Source organism: Peromyscus maniculatus, chromosome 23 (assembly GCF_049852395.1).
Source record: "Peromyscus maniculatus bairdii isolate BWxNUB_F1_BW_parent chromosome 23, HU_Pman_BW_mat_3.1, whole genome shotgun sequence".
Lineage (NCBI taxonomy): Eukaryota > Metazoa > Chordata > Mammalia > Rodentia > Cricetidae > Peromyscus > Peromyscus maniculatus.
In genome coordinates this window covers 54,884,625-54,904,198 of record NC_134874.1, presented here as the reverse complement: position 1 = coordinate 54,904,198, position 19,574 = coordinate 54,884,625, and the positions used below count along the sequence as shown (strand labels likewise).

Sequence of the window (19,574 nt, the reverse complement as noted above, 5' to 3'; positions counted from 1 at the left end):
AGGCAGGCGGATCTCTGTGAGTTCGAGGCCAGCCTGGTCTATAGAGCAAGATCCAAGACAGGCACCAAAACTATACAGAGAAACCCTGTCTTGAAAAACAAAAAAGATGCTGATTATTAATATAGCTTAAAATAAGCATTTACATTGGTAACAAGTTATTCACCCTAGACATCAAAAATACTATGTTAAATCTTTCACTATTCTTAGAGATTAAAATAAAATTGGTCAAAATTGTCACCTCCATGGTTCCCACCCCACTGTCACTAAGCATGAAGTGCTTGCCCTGAGAATCTGTCCCCTGCCCGATACAGCAAAGGATCACACACCACCCAGCCTACTTATGATCCCCTTTACCTCGGCCTCTTTTGGTCTTCAACTCTTTTGAGTCCTGGATAAGGTTTAGTTTGGACTAAGTCAAGATTTCCCTACATTTAAAACACATAACTGAGTACCTACACTGTGGAAAGTACTGTCTTCACATCTGGCACCCATGCTAATTCTCAAAAGCAAACAATGACGGGGGAAGTTGTATTTATAAACTCATTTTTAACAATTCTAGAAATTCTTTAACCAGAAAGCACACTGAACCCCAAAGCAGAGCAGAAGAATTCTCCCCAGACCAGTACATTGAAAAGAGCAGGAGGAGGCTGTGGAACCAAAGACGACCCCAGTGAGGGGGCCCTGCTAGCGTGTGTGGTCATATAACACAATACACCAGGGCATCACGTGCCAGGCCCAGTGTGAAACACGCACACCAGTATCTCAAGAGAAACACGCACCACATGAAACACAAGCAAGCACCCAGCCTGTGAGAGGCAAAAAAAATGGAGACCCAAGAATCTCGGCCCAGGCTCCAGCAAGTGCGCTGCTCTTACTCAATGCAGTTTGGTAAATCCTGTGCTGGAAACTAAGCCAACTCCTCCTCAACACTTAGTGACGCCCTCATCTCTGACTTGTGGAGAGAGGAGGGGGCCTGGAAAGACACCAGAGGAAACGAAGCTTCAAAGTGCTGTCCGACTTTGTACTTTTAATTTTAAAAGGATTTTAAGTTACAACAGTAATTGGGGAAATTGTAATTCAAGTTTGCGTTAACTGTCCTATTATATAATCAAGTTGTAGAGTCAAGAAGACAGAAACAATGTTAATGTCTTGATTAGATTACCAGCCCATTTGTATTTGTAAGGAGACTTTCAAGGAAAACTTTTATGAAATAGGTCAAAACCACAAACAAAAATCAGAGAGGAGACAGCAACAAGAGATAGCTAAGTTTAAAAATTTCAAAACTAAGAAAGCCTTCAACTACAATTAAGCATCCTCAAAGATGAAAACGTATGGTCAGAAATACACAGACCACTGAGAAGGTGGTCTACCAGACCCGCACGTAGAGTTGAAAGACCCCCGCTCCATTATGAGGACATGGGGCTTTGGGCCAATGAAATGCTCCCCCCCATAACTTAGCCTAAGAAACGCCATTCTGCAGGAATCAGAAAAACAGGAGTTCACAGCCATAGCCAGCTACCCGGCCTTGACAGAGATAGCTATGGCCAGCCTTGAAAAAGATAACTGTGGTCAGCAGCCTTGGGAGTAAGACAGTTGATATTTTATGGCGGGCCCCTGGCCTTGAAGAATAAGCAGCTGGCCTGGACAAGGCCAAATCAGCCACACACATGCGACCCCAAGTTCACCCTGGCCTTCTTTGAAACAACCAATAGGGACCCTGTAACTATGCTTCTCGCTTCTGTAACCGCGCCTCTGCCCCTGGGATCCCATAAAAAGTCTCCCTTGCCCTAAGAAGGTGCGCAAGTCCTCCAAGAGACTTCGCCCCAGGTACCTGGTCTAAATAAACCCTCTTGCTTTTGCATCTGATCTGTGGTTTCGGTGTGTTCCCTGGGTTTGGGGTCTCTCCCGGAGAAAGATCTCAGCCGGGGGTCTTTCATTTGGTGGCCCGTACGGGGATTGAGACCCCTCCCTGGGACCACCGACCCACCATCAGGAGGTAAGCCGGCCGGCCTTGATTTATGTCATCCCTGTCCAGTCTGAGGGTTGTCTGTTTGTCTGAGTGTTAAATGTTGTTTGTTTGTCTCCGCGCCTGCGTCTGATAATCTGTCTGTGTCAGTGGATCTGAAAGGGGGGACCGACGGGTCTGGACTTCGCCACTGAACCCTGGGAGACGTCCTAGGGGAATCTGGGAACCTGGAAGACGTTCCACGGTTCATCTGAAGTGCCCTCTGTGGCACGGTCTGAAGACCCCTCCGGGGGCACGGTTTAAAGACCCCTCTGGGGGCACGGTTTTTCTGGTTTTGCTTTCGGTTTGGAACCGAAGCCGTGCAGCGAGTGTTAGTCTTATTTATATTGGTCTGTCGTTTTTTGTTTTCTGTTTAACCGTTCTCCTCCTAGAAACAGCCATAGGACAGACTGTCACCACCCCCTTGAGCCTCATGCTTAAACACTGGTCAGACGTAAAGACACGAGCCAACAACGAAGGAGTCGTAATCAAAAAAAAAAAAAAAAAATAGATATAAGATGGCCTCATCAGGGAACCTTTAACCTCAGTCTTATTTCACAGGTGGAGAAAAAAAGTTTTTGCTTCCAGTCCCCATGGCCACCCGGACCAGGTCCCATACATTGCCATGTAGAGACTCCTGACAACAGAACCTCCCCCATGGGTTAAGCCGTTTCTCTTCCCCTCTGCCCCCCCCCCCGGCGGCAGCAGCGCTCGCCGAATCCCGGGGCCGAGGAAGCCAGATCGGCGGATCCCTCCCACTCCCTGTTCCTCCCTAACCCCACACCAGCAAGTCTTTTCCTCTCCCCGCAGGCCGCTGCTCCGGCGCAGGCGGGCGCGCGGGCAGGCTTGCAAGCGGGTGCGGGAGAAGAGAACGCGCAGGCGGGTGCGCAGGTGGCAGCAGGTTATGGCGCCGACGCGCAGGCGGGGCCGCCAGGAAGCTAGGGCGCCGGGACGCCCCCTGCCCAGTCCCCGCAGGCCGTCAGCGGTGATGGCGGTGGCGGCGGCGGGTGCCGGAGCTCCCCGCGCCTCCTCCCGTCCGCGCGGCCGCGGTGCGGTCGCGGGGGTCCGGGGCGGCGCTGGGGGGGGCTCCCCTCACTCCCCGCTCTCCCCGGCTGTCCATGTCTCCCGTGCGGGCGGAGGAGTCCGCCCCGCCGGGCCGTGGTTTTCCGCGTGGCGCCTAACAGCCGACTTAGAGCTGGTGCAGACCAGGGGAATCTGGTCGCGGGGACCCGCGGCGGCGCAGGCGGGGCCAGGGGCGGGGCCGGCGACCAGCCGCCATGGAGCGCGGCGGCCCCCGGCGCGGCTGGCCGGGACCCGGGCGGCGGAGGCCCGCGGCGGCACAGGCGGGGCCAGGGGCGGGGCCGGCGACCAGCCGGACCCGGGTGGCGGGGAGCCTGCGGCGGCGCAGGCGGCCTCGGTCCCGGCAACGCCCCACAGCCGCTCGCTCGGAGGGGCGGTGGATAGCGCGGAGGGCGGCCGAGCGGCGCAGTCGGCAGCGGCGGCGCAGGCGGACATGGGATGTAGCAGGGGCACGCAGGCGGGGCCGGGGATGGGGTCGGCGAGGGACCGCCCCCTGGCCGGCGACCCGCAGCGATGTGCCACCACCGGCTCCGGCCCAATATGAAAAAGGTGACTAGGGGGCGGCGTCACCCATGGACGCCGAGTCACCCCGCCCCGAGTGTTACAACCCCCCCGACAGCGCCGGAGGGACCGGCGGCTCCTGCAGCGGCCCCCAAACAGCGGAGGATGAGTTCCTGCTTCCTCCCCAATTGCTGGTCGCCTACGAGGAAGGCGGGACAAAGCAGCGAAGGTAGGGAACGCCTACATCTCTATGGCCAGTTGCTCTTAGCGGGTCTCCAGGGGCTCTAACCCCCTACCGATTGGGCTCAGGTTACCAGAAAGAGACGCCGGCAGCGCGTTTTTAAAAAAGACTTAGAGAGACATGGAGGGAGAGGAAAAACAAACAAAAAAGTCCTGGCCACTGTAATGTCTCAGGGACAGGTCAGAGAGGGAGTTAAGACGTTAGGACGGGAGACTTAAAAAAGACACTGCTTGACAAAGACAAAGTGCTTACTGTAAACAGAGAGGACATTGGGCTCGTGACTGATCAAAAAAAAAAAAAAAAAAGCCTCAAGGGTCTCGGAGACCTAAGCCAAGGGTCCTCAATCTGGAAGATTGGGAAGGTCACGGCCAGGAGCGCCCCCCCCCAGCCCAGACTAACTCTCAAGATGGGGGGGCAGCCAGTGACCTTCCTAGTGGACACCGGGGCTCAACATTCAGTCCTGACCCATACCGGAAGCTCTCTCAGTGACCGCACAGCTTTGGTCCAGGGGGCCACAGGTAACAGGAGGTATCAAAGGACCACCGAGAAAAAGGTTCAGCTGGCATCTGGACAGGACCCAAAGGGACCCCCCTACAAGTCCTAGCCCTTTGAACTGTTCGTGGACGAGAACTCAGGCTTTGCAAAAGGAATGCTGGTACAGAGATTGGGGCCATAAAAGCCCGGTAGCTGCAGGATGGCCCGCCCCCCTGTCTGCGTGGGGAAGCCGCTATTGCTGTTTTGCTCAAGGATGCAGGGAAACTGACTTTGGGACAGCCATTAACTGTGTTATCCTCCCATGCGGTAAAAGCTCTGGTCCAGCAGCCCCCAGACCGAGTGATGTTCAGACCAGTTGTCTCCCTCAACCCCGCAACCCTGCTGCCTGGTACACGGATGGGAGCAGCTTCCTCCAAGAAGGAGAACGGAGGGCCGGAGCAGCCGTCACCACCGAATCGGAGATAGTTTGGACCTCACCACTGCCACCTGGAACATCGGCCCAAAAGGCAGAGCTGATCGCGCTGACCCAGGCCCTCCGGATGGCGGAAGCCCGGAGGACCAGGAACTAACAAAAAAAATGGGGGCGGAATGGAGCCCCGAGCGACAAGCTTACATCATAGATGGACAGAGGCCTTGCCTACCAAGAAAAAAGACCGCTAACGTGGTAACCAAGAAATTCCTGGATGACATCTTTCCCAGGTATAAAATACCCCAGATATTGGGGTCAGACAATGGGCCCACCTTTGTCTCCCAGGTAAGTCAGGAGGTGGCCAGGCTACTGGGGATTGATTGGAAACTTCATTGTGCATACAGCCCCCAGAGCTTAGGACAGGTAGAACGTACAAATAAAACCATTAAGGAGACTTTAACCAAATTAACGCTTGCAACTGGCACTAGAGATTGGGTGCTCCTACTCCCCCTAGCCCTTTACCGAGCCCGGAACACTCCTGGGCCTCATGGCCTAACCCCGTTCGAGATCATGTATGGGGCTCCCCCACCAATTGTAAATTTCCTTTACTCTGATATCTCCTCTTTTGCCACTAGCCCTCCAACTGATGCAAAAGACGGTGTAAAAACCCCTGCCTGCCGGGAACAACTGAACCGCCCGGTGGTGCCTCACCCATTCAAGATTGGGGACTCTGTCTGGGTCCGACGCCATCAATCTAGGAACCTAGAGCCGAGGTTGACGGGACAGCGGCTTGGGTCCACACGTCGCATGTAAAGGCTGCCAAGGAACCCGACGAAGCTGAGGGCACCGAGACATCTAGTTCAACGCTCTCCAAACCCACTAAAGATAAAACTCACCCGGGGGTCCCCTTGATCCCCCTAATAGTCCTCCTGACATTGGGAGGGGCATCACCAGAGAGCCTGTTTCCCTGACGCTGGCCCTGTTACTGAAAAAAATTACCATGGGCGGAATAGCTGCTGGGGTAGATACAAGACTGCAGCCCTTATAGAGACCGGCCAATTCAGACAGCTCCAAGTAGCCATGCTCAACAGAAAAGATTTAAAAGATAGTTCCAAAGGTCACCATGGTTTACGACCCTTGTCTCCACCATTATGGGCCCCCTAATCGTCCTCCTGCTCATTTTATTGTTTGGGTCATACATCCTCAACAGATTGGTGCAATTCATCAAGGATAAGGTTTCTGTTGCCCAGGCTTTGATCCTAACCCAGCAATATCAGAGGCTCAGACAGTCAGAGATAGAGTTAACCCCTTATTCTCCATCCTAAAATGAAAGATTTCATTTGGTACAAAAGAAAATGGGGGAATGAAAGACCCCCGCTCCATTATGAGGACATGGGGCTTTGGGCCAATGAAATGCTCCCCCCCATAACTTAGCCTAAGAAACGCCATTCTGCAGGAATCAGAAAAACAGGAGTTCACAGCCATAGCCAGCTACCCGGCCTTGACAGAGATAGCTATGGCCAGCCTTGAAAAAGATAACTGTGGTCAGCAGCCTTGGGAGTAAGACAGTTGATATTTTATGGCGGGCCCCTGGCCTTGAAGAATAAGCAGCTGGCCTGGACAAGGCCAAATCAGCCACACACATGCGACCCCAAGTTCACCCTGGCCTTCTTTGAAACAACCAATAGGGACCCTGTAACTATGCTTCTCGCTTCTGTAACCGCGCCTCTGCCCCTGGGATCCCATAAAAAGTCCCCCTTGCCCTAAGAAGGTGCGCAAGTCCTCCAAGAGACTTCGCCCCAGGTACCTGGTCTAAATAAACCCTCTTGCTTTTGCATCTGATCTGTGGTTTCGGTGTGTTCCCTGGGTTTGGGGTCTCTCCCGGAGAAAGATCTCAGCCGGGGGTCTTTCAGAGTTAAATGTCAAATGCATTTCAGTATTCCGACCAATCAGAAGAACGTGTGAATTCTCCGGCTAACTTCCTGCCTCTGCTTCCTCGAGTTGACAGAACCCAGCCGCCACGGCCCACGGGACACTTGTGAGCTGTCCTACCTGATGCCACCTCCCTTTGACAGCCGGGTCTCTCACCGACTGGCAATGTCTCTGGATCTGTTGTATTACTCCCTGGTAATACACCATCGACGAGTCATAATTTCCCAGAAGCGCATACTCTCGCCCTTTCTTTGCGTTGTCACAGATCTCTGCCAAATTCATCTTCTTTCAGATCCCTGCAGATAAAATACAATGCTTTTTGTAGGGTTCTTAGCACTGATTTTAAAACAATGATCAATTTTGTAACATGTGCATCAACTGGTTTGAGAGTCAAAATAGACATAAAACCTAACTAAATTTCCAACTCTGCAAATACACAGGAGGTCACAGAACATCCAGGGAGATAACAGGGAGAACCGCCTAGGTGATGGACGACTGGCTGATTTATGAGGAAAAGTGGACATGAGTGCCCCTTGCTCATTTATTACTGCCACCAACTCAGTCGGATACATCCACGAGATTCTGTTCCTCTCGGCTACTTCTTTATAACACCGAAAGACATATGAATATCGTTAGGTATCTTAGCATGTGCTGTTTGGGCTGAGACTCGTGGACCCTAGGAGTAAGATTTTCATACCGCAGGTTATACTTTGGAGGACAGCCTATGGATGTCCACCACCATCCAGATGCCACAGCTGCATCATACAGCAAAGCTAAGTATGAATCCAACTGTGAGAGATGTCTGAATCTCAATTCGTCCTTCTTCTTCGGCATGCACCTCTTCTGCATAGGGACGAGATGGTCAGATAACTCTCCTGAGCTGGCTCTCTCTCCCACCGCTAGCTATCTCCCCATCCTAACTGATGCTATCCTAGCGGAACCGTCCATCTGAGGCCAGGAATGCCCTCCGAGCCCCTGGGTTCTGGGCCAGTCCTTCCGCTCAGCAATGCTGGCTTTTCTCTAGACTTTCTCAGAGTCTCCCAGGCACCCAAGGCTTCTCAGCATAGGCACTTTCCTCCCAAGACCATAAGCATACTAAGTCCTGAAACACAGAGGAAGGGACCCTAGGAGAGTACAAATTGTCCTACTATCTCCTGGAAGAGCAAGCCAATTAAATGTCTAATAAAGAAAGTAGAGACAGGGTTTCTTTGTATAGTTTTGGTGCCTGTCCTGGCTCTCACTCTGTAGACCAGGCTGGCCTCGAACTCACAGAGATCTGCCTGGCTCTGATCCCAAGTGCTGGGATTAAAGGTGTGCGCCACCACTGCCCGGCTGTACCTAGTATGTGGTCGCAGAGAGACAAACACTGGCAGAGGCCTCCTTCTCTTCCCCCACTATTCTGGGTCTCTGTGCAGAAGATTGCACAGAACTAGGGTGGCTTTCCTAAGGACAGTGTCAGCTTTAAAGTAGGAATTTGGAGAGGCATTCCCTAGGTTTTCCAGACTAGCCAGGAAAGTTAAAGGGTCTACAGCCCTACCTACACACCTTTAGGTTGAGTCCTACCCAACCCACACACACATCCTCTCCCCTCACCACTCCATCTAGCTGAACTTTATACATGTTTTTTTTTTTTAGACCTTCCTCCTATAAGAAAGGAAAGGGGGGAAAAACTTTATTAAAATAGGTAAATAGATTGTGTTAAATATTTTATCTCGTGAAACTTGGTTAGGTGGCTGGAGGTACAAGTCCCTAAACTACCTCTTTTATTTATTTATTTATATATATATATATATATATATATATATATATATATATATATATATATATATATATATATATTTTACAATACCATTCAGTTCTACATATCAGCCATGGGTTCCCCTATTCTCCCCCCTCCCTCCCCCTCCCCTTACCCCCAGCCTACCCCCCATTCCCACCTCCTCCAGGACAAGTCCTCCCACCGAGGACTGCGATCAACCTGGTAGACTCAGTCCAGGGAGGTCCAGTCCCTTCCTCCCAGACTGAGCCAAGTGTCCCTGCATAAGCTCCAGGCCTAAACTACCTCTTACTGTAGCCAGGGTGAGTAAGATTTCTTGAAGCGGTACTGAGGTTCAGAATGGGAGTGGAAAAATGGGGCACACTCAGCAGCCTCCTGTACCTTCTTTTTCTGAGCCCTTACGGTCCATCTGTCACAGGGTTGTGGAGAGTGTGCTGAGGGCACAAGCACCTCACTTGGCTCCAAAGCATGATGCTCTAAGGTTTGGGATGCTCCCACTGGGAGGGTGAAGCACCATTCCAGAGGAAGAGCCACACAAATGCCTTAATTTGAGGCTGCATCTGCCCCTGCTGATGAGTGATTCCACAGTTACTGGTTTTGTCAGCTTGTCCTTCCCTGCCTTCTGTCCTTCCATGAGTAGCAAGAGGGTATCCTGGTGAAGCTTCCCTTGAAGTGGCAGTTTCATTATTGAGAATGCAAGGTAGAGCATCTTATGAAAAAAAGAAAGAAAGAAAGTAGAAATGTTCCTCCTGCCTTCCTAGGGAATTACACTTTAGTTTGGGTAGCCGGACTCTCCCAACATAGACAAAGGAATCAATCAGCTCTGGGCTCAAGTGAGAGACCATGCCTCAATACATAGGGTGGAAAGCAAAGGAGGACCCTGATGTCACTCTCTGACCACCACGTGATTTGTTCATACACATGCCAGTGCACCTACACACAAGCACACTCCCAAATATGCATACACACATGCATTCACACCACACACATGCATTCACGCCACACACATACACTTAAAATTTTTCAAAAAGAAGTGCCTAGAAGATCAGTAAACTACTTCTCTGAGTCTATCCAGGAGAATGTTTCCAGAGAAAAGTCAACCTTGGGGAGAAGGCCTGCCCAGAATGTGGGTACCAGCATCTCACAGGCTGGGGACCCAGACTGAAAGGACACATATTCTCTTTGCTCCTTGGGTGCCACAGCTCTGTCACCATGCCCTTCTGCCCTAATTCGCTACCTCAAGAAGAACCGGAAGCATGAAGCCAGCCTGCCATCGACTGAGCCCCCAAACCATGAGCATCAAACCAGCGCCTCTTCCTTTAGGCTGCACATCGCTCATACCTGTCACAGCCAACAGTCTTGACTCTGTTTATGACTAGCTAAGCCTAAATGAGGAGACCCGGAAGCACAAAGTTCCCCATGAATTCTGTTCTTCTAGGGCTGCTGTCTGGCAAATTACTTATATTAAATCTGCTAACATGTACAGGTATACCATTATGTAGGAAAAATATTTTGATATAACGAAAGGGCTGGCGTCCTTTTTTTTGTAAAGGTTCGGACAAACCTTTAAATTCTAAGGACTAACAAACAAAACAGAGGATAATAGATAAACAATTCTGAGATAAAACGTTCTATATTGTAGAGTGATCAAATGAAAAAATACAGAGTTAGCTTCACAGTAACCCTGTAAAGCAGGTCTCCTAATAAAAAGCTTAGGACTGAGGTAGTGTTTCCTGCTCAAGCACCAGCACCAGGCCGCTGACACTGGTTTAATGATGCTGTATACAGTCCATCTATTCAGTCTTTTCTTACATGACCAGGTGTAAGCCGGTTTGGTCCTTCCACCTAATGTGAGCAAACTGCAGCCAGGTGACTTCCGGTCGGCACAGTCACTGTTCAGAGAGTATTTAAACAATGCATTCTGCAGATTAGTCAAGACCAATTAATGATTAAGCTGAAAAGAATTTCAACAACACAGTTAAATGGATCTCTAATATGGAAGTTTGCATCAAAGTCTGGAAATGATGCTAAAACCAGTCTGAGAAGTCTCAGAATGCTGACAGCCACTATGAGAGCCAGACAGTGGTGGCGCGCGCCTTTAATCCCAGCACTTGGAAGGCAGAGGCAGTTGGATCTCTGAGTTCAAGGCCAGCCTGGTCTACAGAGAGAGCTCCAGGATAGCCAGGGCTACACAGAGAAACCCTTGAAAACAAAAACAAAAACAAAACAAAAAGAATGGAGATGTCACTTACTTCTGCCCATGTGGACAGCTGAACACCACTGACAGTGTGTAGAAAGACTAACTGCATAGCAAGACTTCTCCTGCAGGCTTGGCTTTGACATAAGCACCTGTTCCGTCCTGGAATGTGTAGGGTGGATTCATTAAGAAATGTGACCGAGTTTGTGGCAAAAGCAAGCCCTTGGTGTTCATTAAGAGTGGCCGAGGGCAGTCGCTCTCCTTCTGACAACTTCCCACCTCTGTCCTAAGCTGAAAACCCGCCTGCTGCTAAGCCACCAGGCGGCTGTGTGGCGACGGCAGGGGAGGGGGTTGCTCCTGCTCCTGACACAAGCCTACGGAACTGACAACAGCTAATTCCACAACGGAATTCCAGACGCTGACCCCGCCCAGACCCTGACTACGGGACAGACACACATCTGCAAAACACCAAGGAATCAATGACAGATAACCACAAGCTTCACCTGGCTCCCATTTTCATGGCATCATAACCATGTCCACCTGAGCTCATTTCCACTCTATAGATGTTTACAAGCATCCTTCTAACCTAGCTTCGAAGATTCAAGTTGTATGGAATTGATGCTCTGGTGTCTTGAAAACACTGTATGTGTCCTCGAAGCCCCCAACACACAATGTTGGTTCAAACTCACTTTTCAATCACTTCAAGCTCAGCGATGACTTCCCAAGTAAACAACTGAGCAGTATTGCTAACATCTGCCGTCTCATGAAGAGCCAAGGAAAACCACTCAAAATCATTTCTTTGGGTTTCTAATTGATTAATGGTGCCCTCAACGCTTCGAGCAACCGTTCATGCCAATAGGCTAATCATTTTAAACAAGTTTATTTTCTCCAGACACAATTCTGTGCCTGCTGCAATCCAACTCCCCATTGGTCAACAACTTCCTGGCTTGGCTAACAAACGAGCCGTCTGTAAAGTGCCCAGCACGGCTTCATTTCCACTTTTCAAATCTGTGAAGAGAGAGACTCCAAGAGGCATCCATGTTAAAGCTTGCTGGTTCCACCGGCCTTTGCAACCTTAGGGTCCGTTGTGCTGTGCTCACTCTGGGACAACGGTACGTCCCCACCGTCCCCTCCAGCACAGCCCACCGTCACAGCACAAGCACACTGCTTCACCCTCGCCTCACAGCGCTGCTCTGAATGTTCCAAATGCACGTTTCCACCTCTTGTTCTGACAGGAGTGCGCACTGATAACAATAATAATTTAGGTGTCAAGTTCGGCACCGCGACCCAGCTGACAGCGGATCACGCACGTGTACAGTGCCTGTGCCAACGGCATTGCTCTCTGACACGAGTACTTAACTCTGCCACTCCAGAGAGGCAGCCATAAGCAGTACATCCCCAGCTGAGGGTGGCTGCATCCCAACCCCACTGAGGTTCAGACACTGAAATCGGAATCTCCTTCCATTTCTGTGAGTTATCAACTATTAGAAAAGGGCAAAAGTCACCCCTAGTTCATGGGTATTTCAAGAAGAGCTTGCTGGGTACTGGCTCCTGGACTGCAGTTTGCTGGAGCCTGCTCAGAGCTCCCACCTTCCATTGGAGGGCAGGAGGGATGAAACCCCAAAGAGGTAGCAAGGAAAAACACGATAAAGAGAAGAAATCATGCCTGGAGAGGTGGGTCATGACTTTAATCCCAGCATTCTGAGGCTGAAGCAGGTGATCTCTGAGTTCGAGGACAGCCTCATCTATATAGTGAGTTCTAGCTAGGCAAAGCTACAGAGTGAGACCCTGTCTCTAAAATAAAGTAAAATGGGAATAAATCAATCAAAAAATTTAAAAAACAGAAAAAAAAATACAAAACACTTCAATCTGGCCAAAAGGAGATTCTTCCGAAAGTTCAATAAAATTAAGAAGCTTCTAGTGATGTCGGCTAGGAAAAAGGGGGAAATATTACCAAAATCGGGAATGAAGGAGGGCTAGCACTACAAACTTCAAAGAGAGGGAAAGGCCAAAGAACTTACTGAAACAGACAAGTCTGTGAGGTCACAACAGACCAAAGCCATCCGGAAACAGTAAGAGTGACCTCAACTGTCCTGTGTGTGTCAGGGAAACCGAGTTTACCATTGACGACCTCCCCAAAACACTCCAGACCCAACAGCCTCACATGTGAGTAGTGAAGACTGTCTTTGGCTGTTTTTACTCTTTACTCTTTGGGGGCCCCGACACCCAGCTCCCAATAAATCGCATAGGGAGGTCATTATTACTTATGAATGCCTGGCCTTAGCTTGGCTTGTTTGTAGCCAGCTTTCCTTAACTTGAATTATCCCAGCTACCTTTTCCCACTGGGCATTTACCTTTCTCTTATGTCTCTATGTCTTACTTTCACTCTTATTCCATGGCTGGCTGGGTGGCTGGGTGGCTGGGTGGCTGGGTGGCTGGGTGGCTGGGTGGGTGGCTGGGTGGCTGGGTGGCTGGCTGGGTGGCTGGGTGGCTGGGTGGCTGGGTGGCTGGCTGGCTGGCTGGGTGGCTGGCTGGCTGGGTGGCTGGGTGGCTGGGTGGCTGGGTGGCTGGGTGGCTGGCTGGCTGGGTGGCTGGGTGGCTGGGTGGCTGGGTGGCTGGGTGGCTGGGTGGCTGGGTGGCTGGCTGGCTGGCCCCTGATGTCCTCCTCCTTCCTTTTCTCGTTCCGTGATCCCTCTTGCTTTTTTTCTCCTATTTATCCTCTCTGCCTGCCAGCCCCGCCTATTTCTCTCTCCTGCCTCGCTATTGGCTGTCCAGCTCTTTATTAGTCCAATCAGGTGTCTTAGGCAGGCACAGTAACACAGCTTTATGGAATTAAACAAATGCAACATAAAAATTATGCAATACATCTTTGCATCATTAAACAAATATTCCACAGCATAAATGAATGGAACACATCTTAAAATAATATTCTACAACAAAAGGCACTCTCCAGAAAGAGGCAAAAATATTTTCAACTCATATTTGAAGACTGTCACTGATTGTAAAACCGGACATAAGAAAACTACATGCCAATATTCCTCATGGTCATAGATACAAATTATTTACTTTTGAATCAGTTCTGCACTATATACCAAAGGTCTTCCTTGGTCTCTGTGGACAGCCTCAAGCTCTTCTAAGTGGTTGTGGAAACTGCACCAGTGCCTGGTCATGAGTTGGACACGCCTAGGTTGAAGTCTGGCTCCTGACTTTGGACAAGCTCTCCAAACCCACTTCATCACCGCTAAGTAACAGTAACTGCTTCGCAGCATCCTTGTGAGGCTTAAATAAGGACTTTAATGCAAGCTGCTGTGTAGAGCACCTCACACAGGTAAGTATTCAATAAACGGGATCATTCTTATTGAAATTACTGTTCCGATCACACAACTGTGAGCAAACGAAGGTGCGCTGTGTAGGAGACGGCCATCTTCTAGTCATCTCTTTGGTCCCACTGCCTGGCATAATTAGCTGGCAGTGGAAGAATCTTACATTTCTTTTAATGAATACATTTATAATCCCTCAAATCTCTACACTATATAAATCTCTCCTTCATCCTCACAGCCTCCTTCTACAAAAACAAAACAAAAAGCATTACTTTAAAATTTAAAGATGTCAGCACAGTTGAGAGAAAAATAAGTTTAGTGGTCCTGGTCTTATTTTTGCTGTTATTTCTAAAAACATACATTCAATAATAAGTCTATAACACCGTCAAGAACGTCCCAACTTACCCCGTATAGTACCAAATGTGAGGTTATCTATCTATTGGAAACCTTAAAGGGTGCTGAGGGCCAGTTTTCCAACCTGTCAGCTTCCTTCCCACTAGGCCTTTCACTCAGCTCTTGTGGCTAAGCTGTGTTCCACAGCAAGGCATTTAAAATAGCGATAATAATTTTTTGAAAGATAGGGCACAGCATGTTTCATTCTGAAAACACGCTCCTCAGAAATTCTGGAAAAAAAAATTTAGGATAACCAAGGAAAATATTGCCACACGTTGTTTTTTAAAAACTATTTGCTTTAAAAGTTAACTAACCATTTAAAGTTTAACCTAGACTTCAAAGTAGAACCAAAATATGTGTAGGCAACGTTCAGGCTGGTGAATGGGGAGCGGAGGGGGAAGGGACGGTCATTAGTCCACAATATTGAACCTCATAGCTAAAATGCAAAACGGTTTTTTTTTTTAAAGAAAAAAATACCAGACCCCGCCAGATAACAGTAGCATCATTCATCCGCTCTCACTCTTATCCTTTTAAATATCACTGTCCTCTGAACACACATTAATGAATGGGTTTAATAGGCCAACAGCGCTGAACTACTTGAAAATCAGCAGAAATACCTAGAAGTTCACGGGGAAAGGCAAAAGGCCTTTTAAGGACGGGCTCGTCGGGTCTCTCATCCACCCTGTGCCACACGGACGGTTCTGCACCCAGAGGCAGCGCCCTCGGAGGCCCGGGCCCCGCGAGGTGGCGATGGGGCGGGGCCGCGAGTGCGGTGGCTGCGGGGCCCGAGCGCAGCACCCAGGCCCACGGCTCACCTGCGCTTCCCCAGCCTTCCCGACGCACCCTGCCCGGTTCAGCGACCACCCCGGAACCCCCTGCAGACAAAGAGCCCCATTAACGCTCTCGGGTCCGCTCCCGGTTTATCAGTCGGTCGCCGCGCTCGGGACCGCCGGGCTTTGTAGTTCTCGGGACCGAGTCACCCAGCCGCAGCGGCGAGCCACCGAACTACAAGACCCATGATGCCCCGCGACCGAGGCGCCTGTCCCCGCGGCTCTCAGACTTGCCCTCCGGGGGAGCGGCCTAGTGTCCGGCCGCCAAGGGGGATGCGGACTGGGACTGCCCACCTGGGCGCCGCAGCCCGGCTCTCCGGGTCACGCCGGGCCCTCGGGCTCACCACCTAGGTCCTGTAGGTCAAGGCTGTCAAGAGGTGGGGCGCCCGCCAGCCGCCGCCCGGAGTCCGTTAGTTCGCGGCCTGGGCGGGGAGGCGGCGGCGCACGGTTGCCATGGCAGCCGCGGCCAGCGCTGCGGGGAGGGTGTGAGGTTGAGTCAGCGCCGGGAGGAGCCTGGGGAGCCGCGCTGTGGGCAAAGATGCGCAGGGGCGAGGGTTGCAAGCACGGAGACCTCACCTGGCGCGACGGCGAGCCCCAGACCCCAGGCAGGGCGCGCTGCACCTGCCACCTTCGCGCAGGACGTGGGCGGCGGCGGCGGCCGAGCGCTCGGCTCCGCGCTCTAAGGACGCGACCTCGCTGAGAGCCAGCCTGGTGCACTGGAGGCCGCCCGCAGCCCCCTCCCGCCGTGCTCCGGGGAGCGGAGTCGGGGCGAGCCATTGCAGGAGACAGCGAGTGCGCACAGCCTGCGGGAATATTCGGGACTCGTCGGAACTCGTAAATGGCACTGAACCCCACCCACCGAGTTCGAAGCTATAATGCGCCTTAGGCAGTCGTTCGCCGACTCTCCGGGATCGTCGGTGTAGAATGGGCCGGGATTAACAACCTGGGCTCCTCACAGGGCGTCCAGGTTAAGTGCTTGGCAGCTGAGGACTCGGGCACCTCCCCTATAGTCTGCAAAACAGAGATATCCCTCCTCCGTTCCTGTAAGAAACTTCAGTACTGAAGAAGCAGTATCAAAGTCTGACACCTCACAAGTAGCTTTCAGATACTAGTTAATCCATCCACTGGTGATAAAAGTCCAAATATTTGGCTAGCTGTTGAAGGTGGGTTGGCTGAGGGGGAGGTTGTCCTGATTAAAAAGTGCTGTATCTTGCTAAAGATTTAGGTCAGGGAAGTGTCTGTAGTTGTCAGGACTCGTGGAACGGAACAGTTAAGATCTGCACGTTTTACTGTATTCAAATTTACCTCAAAGGGGATGTAATGCCAGAGCTCTGATAGAAACCCTAGGGGTATTCTAGGCCCAATCTCCAGCTCTCATAGATGAGGAAATGAAGAAATTAATAAAGGAAGAGGTGAATTACTGGCCTTGATATTTTCCCATAATGTCTTTTAAGAAATTAGGGCTGGGAATGTAGCTCGTTTGTTAGTCCTTATCTGGCCTTCAGGAGCCATGGGATTGATCCCCAGCACCACACGCTGGCACATACCTGTAACCCCAGCACTCAGGAGAATGCAGGCCACAGGATCGGGTGTTCAGGATCAACCTCAGCTACACAGAGTTAAAGGCCAGCCTGGGGTATGTGAGAGCCTGTCAGAGAGAGAAAAAAGGACGGATCAAGTATGATGGAGCTGGGTGTAGTGGCTCACAGCTACCTGTAATTTCAGAACTTGGGGAGACTGAGGCAGGAGGCTTACCTCAAATGTGAGGTCAACCTGGGCTACAAGGTGAGACTGTCTGGAAAAGGTTGGGAAGAACAAAAGGGGGTTGAAAGAGCACGCTGCGGTTTGTCAGAGTCTCCTGTCACGGGGTCTGGTTAAAACTGGCTCAAGTCTCTTGCCCGCCTCTGTGGAGATGCCCGGTCTAAGACTGTGCTGTCCATGAGGGACACAGTCTCGGGGTCACCTCTGCTTCAGAGTTCTTTGTCTGACCACTTCCAGCTTCCTCACATCTTACTGCACCCTCCCTCCCTCCCTCCCTCCCTCCTTCCTCCCCTCTCCCTCTCTCTCCCTCCCTCCCTCCCTCCCTCTCTCTCTCCCTCTCTCCCTCTCTCCCTCCCTCCCTCCCTCCCTCCCTCCCTCCCTCCCTACCTACCTACCTACCTCTTTCCCTCCCCTCTCTCTCTCCCTCTCTCTCTCCCTCCCTCTCTCTCTCTCCTCTCTCTCTCTCTCTCTCTCTCTCTCTCTCTCTCTCTCTCTCTGTGCCCCCCCAAAAATCAATGCCTTCTCTTTGCTTGTTTGCAAAGCACACTTTTCTGAAGGTTTGGAGTAGGTGGTTTTTATACTCACACACACACACCCCTAAAATTAGAAATCCTTCCTCTTAAAGCCCCTTGTTTCCTCCCCTTGTGTCTTCATCCACCAACTCCTCTCCCTTCAGCAGAAGCCACAGCTTGCCCCTGCCCACCATTTCTACAGTGAGATCCGCGTCCTCTCTTTATGCAGCATTTTCCCATCTCCCAGCCAGGGTTTTCATGACTACCTACCATCACTAACCTGGTTACCAAAGTATTTTCCGACACAGACAGAGAAGGTGCCCCCCCCCCAACGGATCACTCGTGCCAGGAATTACAGGGTTGTTGTTTTTACTCCCCAGGGGCTGTGGAGATGGCACAGTCCATGAAGCGTTTGTCTTGAAAACACAGCACAAGGCCTCGAATTCAGTGCCCAGAAGGAATGGGGCGGGGGGGGGGGGGGGGGGGGAGCCAGGTGTGGCCTTGCAGCCCCGGGGAGGCCAAGCCTAGCCTCCGCGGTGAGTTCTGGGCCAGTGAGAGACTCTGAAAGGGAAAAAGTAAACAGAGGGATGGTGGCACCTGAGGAACAGCTGTCTAGGCACCGATGACCTCCATGTGCGTTTGTACACACACACACACACACACACACACACACACACACACATTTTCACATCATAGCATATATCCCCATATTCTATTGATTTAGTCCATATGCATATGACCTGTCTATCTTCATAGTGGTTGTGATTACCACGTGGTTACCACATCTGTGAGAGTGCTTTGTCTAACAGAAGTGTGAAAGCAGAGGAAAATAGCCAGAAGCTGTTCGAAAGAGAAAGGAGTGAAATCAGAACTCTGTATGTGTCTAGCTTATAGAAAAGTGACAGCGTTTAATTCATAAAGTCCAGGGCAAAATCCAGGGCAGCAGAATGACATCTTTAGAGAAGCGGCACTTGGACCTGTCACCTGCCACGTTTTCTCCACAGCTCTGAATATCTGATGAGCATGTAGATCCTGTTTTACTAGAGAAAGTGATACTCCCAGCTGAACACGTGTTTTTGGAGTAGGAATGAGGGTCACCCGATCCATCTATCCCTCATAAGGTTTTCCTTGTGACCATCACTTGTCGCTGCAAGGCAGCTGGCCAGGGTTATAGTGCAATCTCTAGCCGTGAAAAGGACACCGAAGACAAGATTCTGATGCCCGGCTGCCTTGATTTCCGGTGCCAGGACCACAGAAAATCAGCTTAGTGGGACAAGCCACTTGGGAATGGGTGACAACAGAGACATCACACAGCTGCTCGTGTGAGCTAGGGTGGGTGGCCGTGAAGGCCATGAGCCACTGAGACATAGCCCAAAGGCCCCAAGGAGCTCTGGAGGAATAAGGACCAACAACAAACTGTTTCATATTTCCCCAGATACTTTGTGTCTCAGTTACTGCTCTATGGCTGTGAAGAGACACCATGACCAAGGTTACTTATACAAGAAAACATTTAACTGGAGTTTCAGGGTTCTTAGTCCATGATCATCACCACTAGAAGCGTGGCAGCAGGTAGGCAGGCATGGCACTGGAGCAGTAGCCGAGAGCTTGTACACTGAGACAACAACCACAAGGCAGAGAGAGAGAAAGCTAACAGGACGTGGGCATTTGAAACCTCAAAGCCCATCCCCAGTGACACACCTCCTCCAACAAGGCCACGCCTCCTAATCCTTCTCAAACAGTTCCACCAACTGGGGACCACCTATTGCAATATGTGAGCCTATGGAGGCCATTTTCATTCAAACCACCACACTCCTTGTTGTTAAAGTGATCATTAACACTGTGCAAAACCAACCCCAAAACTGGAGTTGGGAAGTTAATGTTAATTAATCTAGCACTCTTATAAGGAGACATGTCCGATGCAGTCATATGTTCCTCTTGGGGTCTTAGTCTTCTTGGCCTTAGTTTTTGATGTTGTTGATCAGCCATTGTGGTGACCCATGACCCTGGTTCTCTTCAGAGCCCCCTGTCTGTCGATTGCATTCTTCCCCAACTCCTCTACCAGTTCTAAAAGTCTCACCTCCACACCTATCCCATTTCCAGGCTTTCACCTCCCAACTCTCG

At 50.8% G+C, this 19,574-nt stretch overlaps 2 protein-coding genes across 8 annotated transcripts in view; one reads left to right on the top strand and one right to left on the bottom strand.

Moving 5' to 3' along the window:
- Katnal1 (katanin catalytic subunit A1 like 1) overlaps nucleotides 1-15,879 on the bottom strand; it is an 80,558-nt gene extending 64,679 nt beyond the window's left edge. Inside the window, exons 1-2 of one of the 6 annotated variants that reach the window (XM_076560660.1) lie at nucleotides 15,757-15,879; nucleotides 6,784-6,959 (exon numbers count right to left, since the gene is read on the bottom strand). In XM_076560660.1, the coding sequence (XP_076416775.1) occupies nucleotides 6,784-6,945 (162 nt within the window). In that variant the 5' untranslated portion in view covers nucleotides 6,946-6,959; nucleotides 15,757-15,879. Of the gene's footprint in view, nucleotides 1-6,783; nucleotides 6,960-10,692; nucleotides 11,014-14,362; nucleotides 14,542-14,967; nucleotides 15,328-15,474; nucleotides 15,634-15,756 lie in introns of those variants that run through there. The other 5 variants (XM_015998267.3, XM_006979616.4, XM_015998266.3 and 2 more) reach the window with 5 other exon arrangements.
- On the top strand, nucleotides 2,003-6,573 carry LOC143270497 (uncharacterized). 2 transcript variants are annotated; one of them, XM_076560661.1, is made up of 2 exons: nucleotides 2,003-3,634; nucleotides 5,367-6,573. In XM_076560661.1, the coding sequence occupies exon 1, from the start codon at nucleotides 2,910-2,912 to the stop codon at nucleotides 3,627-3,629; it is 720 nt and encodes a 239-aa protein (XP_076416776.1). In that variant the 5' UTR covers nucleotides 2,003-2,909; the 3' UTR covers nucleotides 3,630-3,634; nucleotides 5,367-6,573. The 2 variants fall into 2 exon arrangements, 1 of the variants encoding a protein (XP_076416776.1); XR_013047676.1 differs by lacking the exon at nucleotides 2,003-3,634 and adding an exon at nucleotides 3,641-5,021.
- Nucleotides 15,880-19,574: the final 3,695 nt, after the last annotated feature.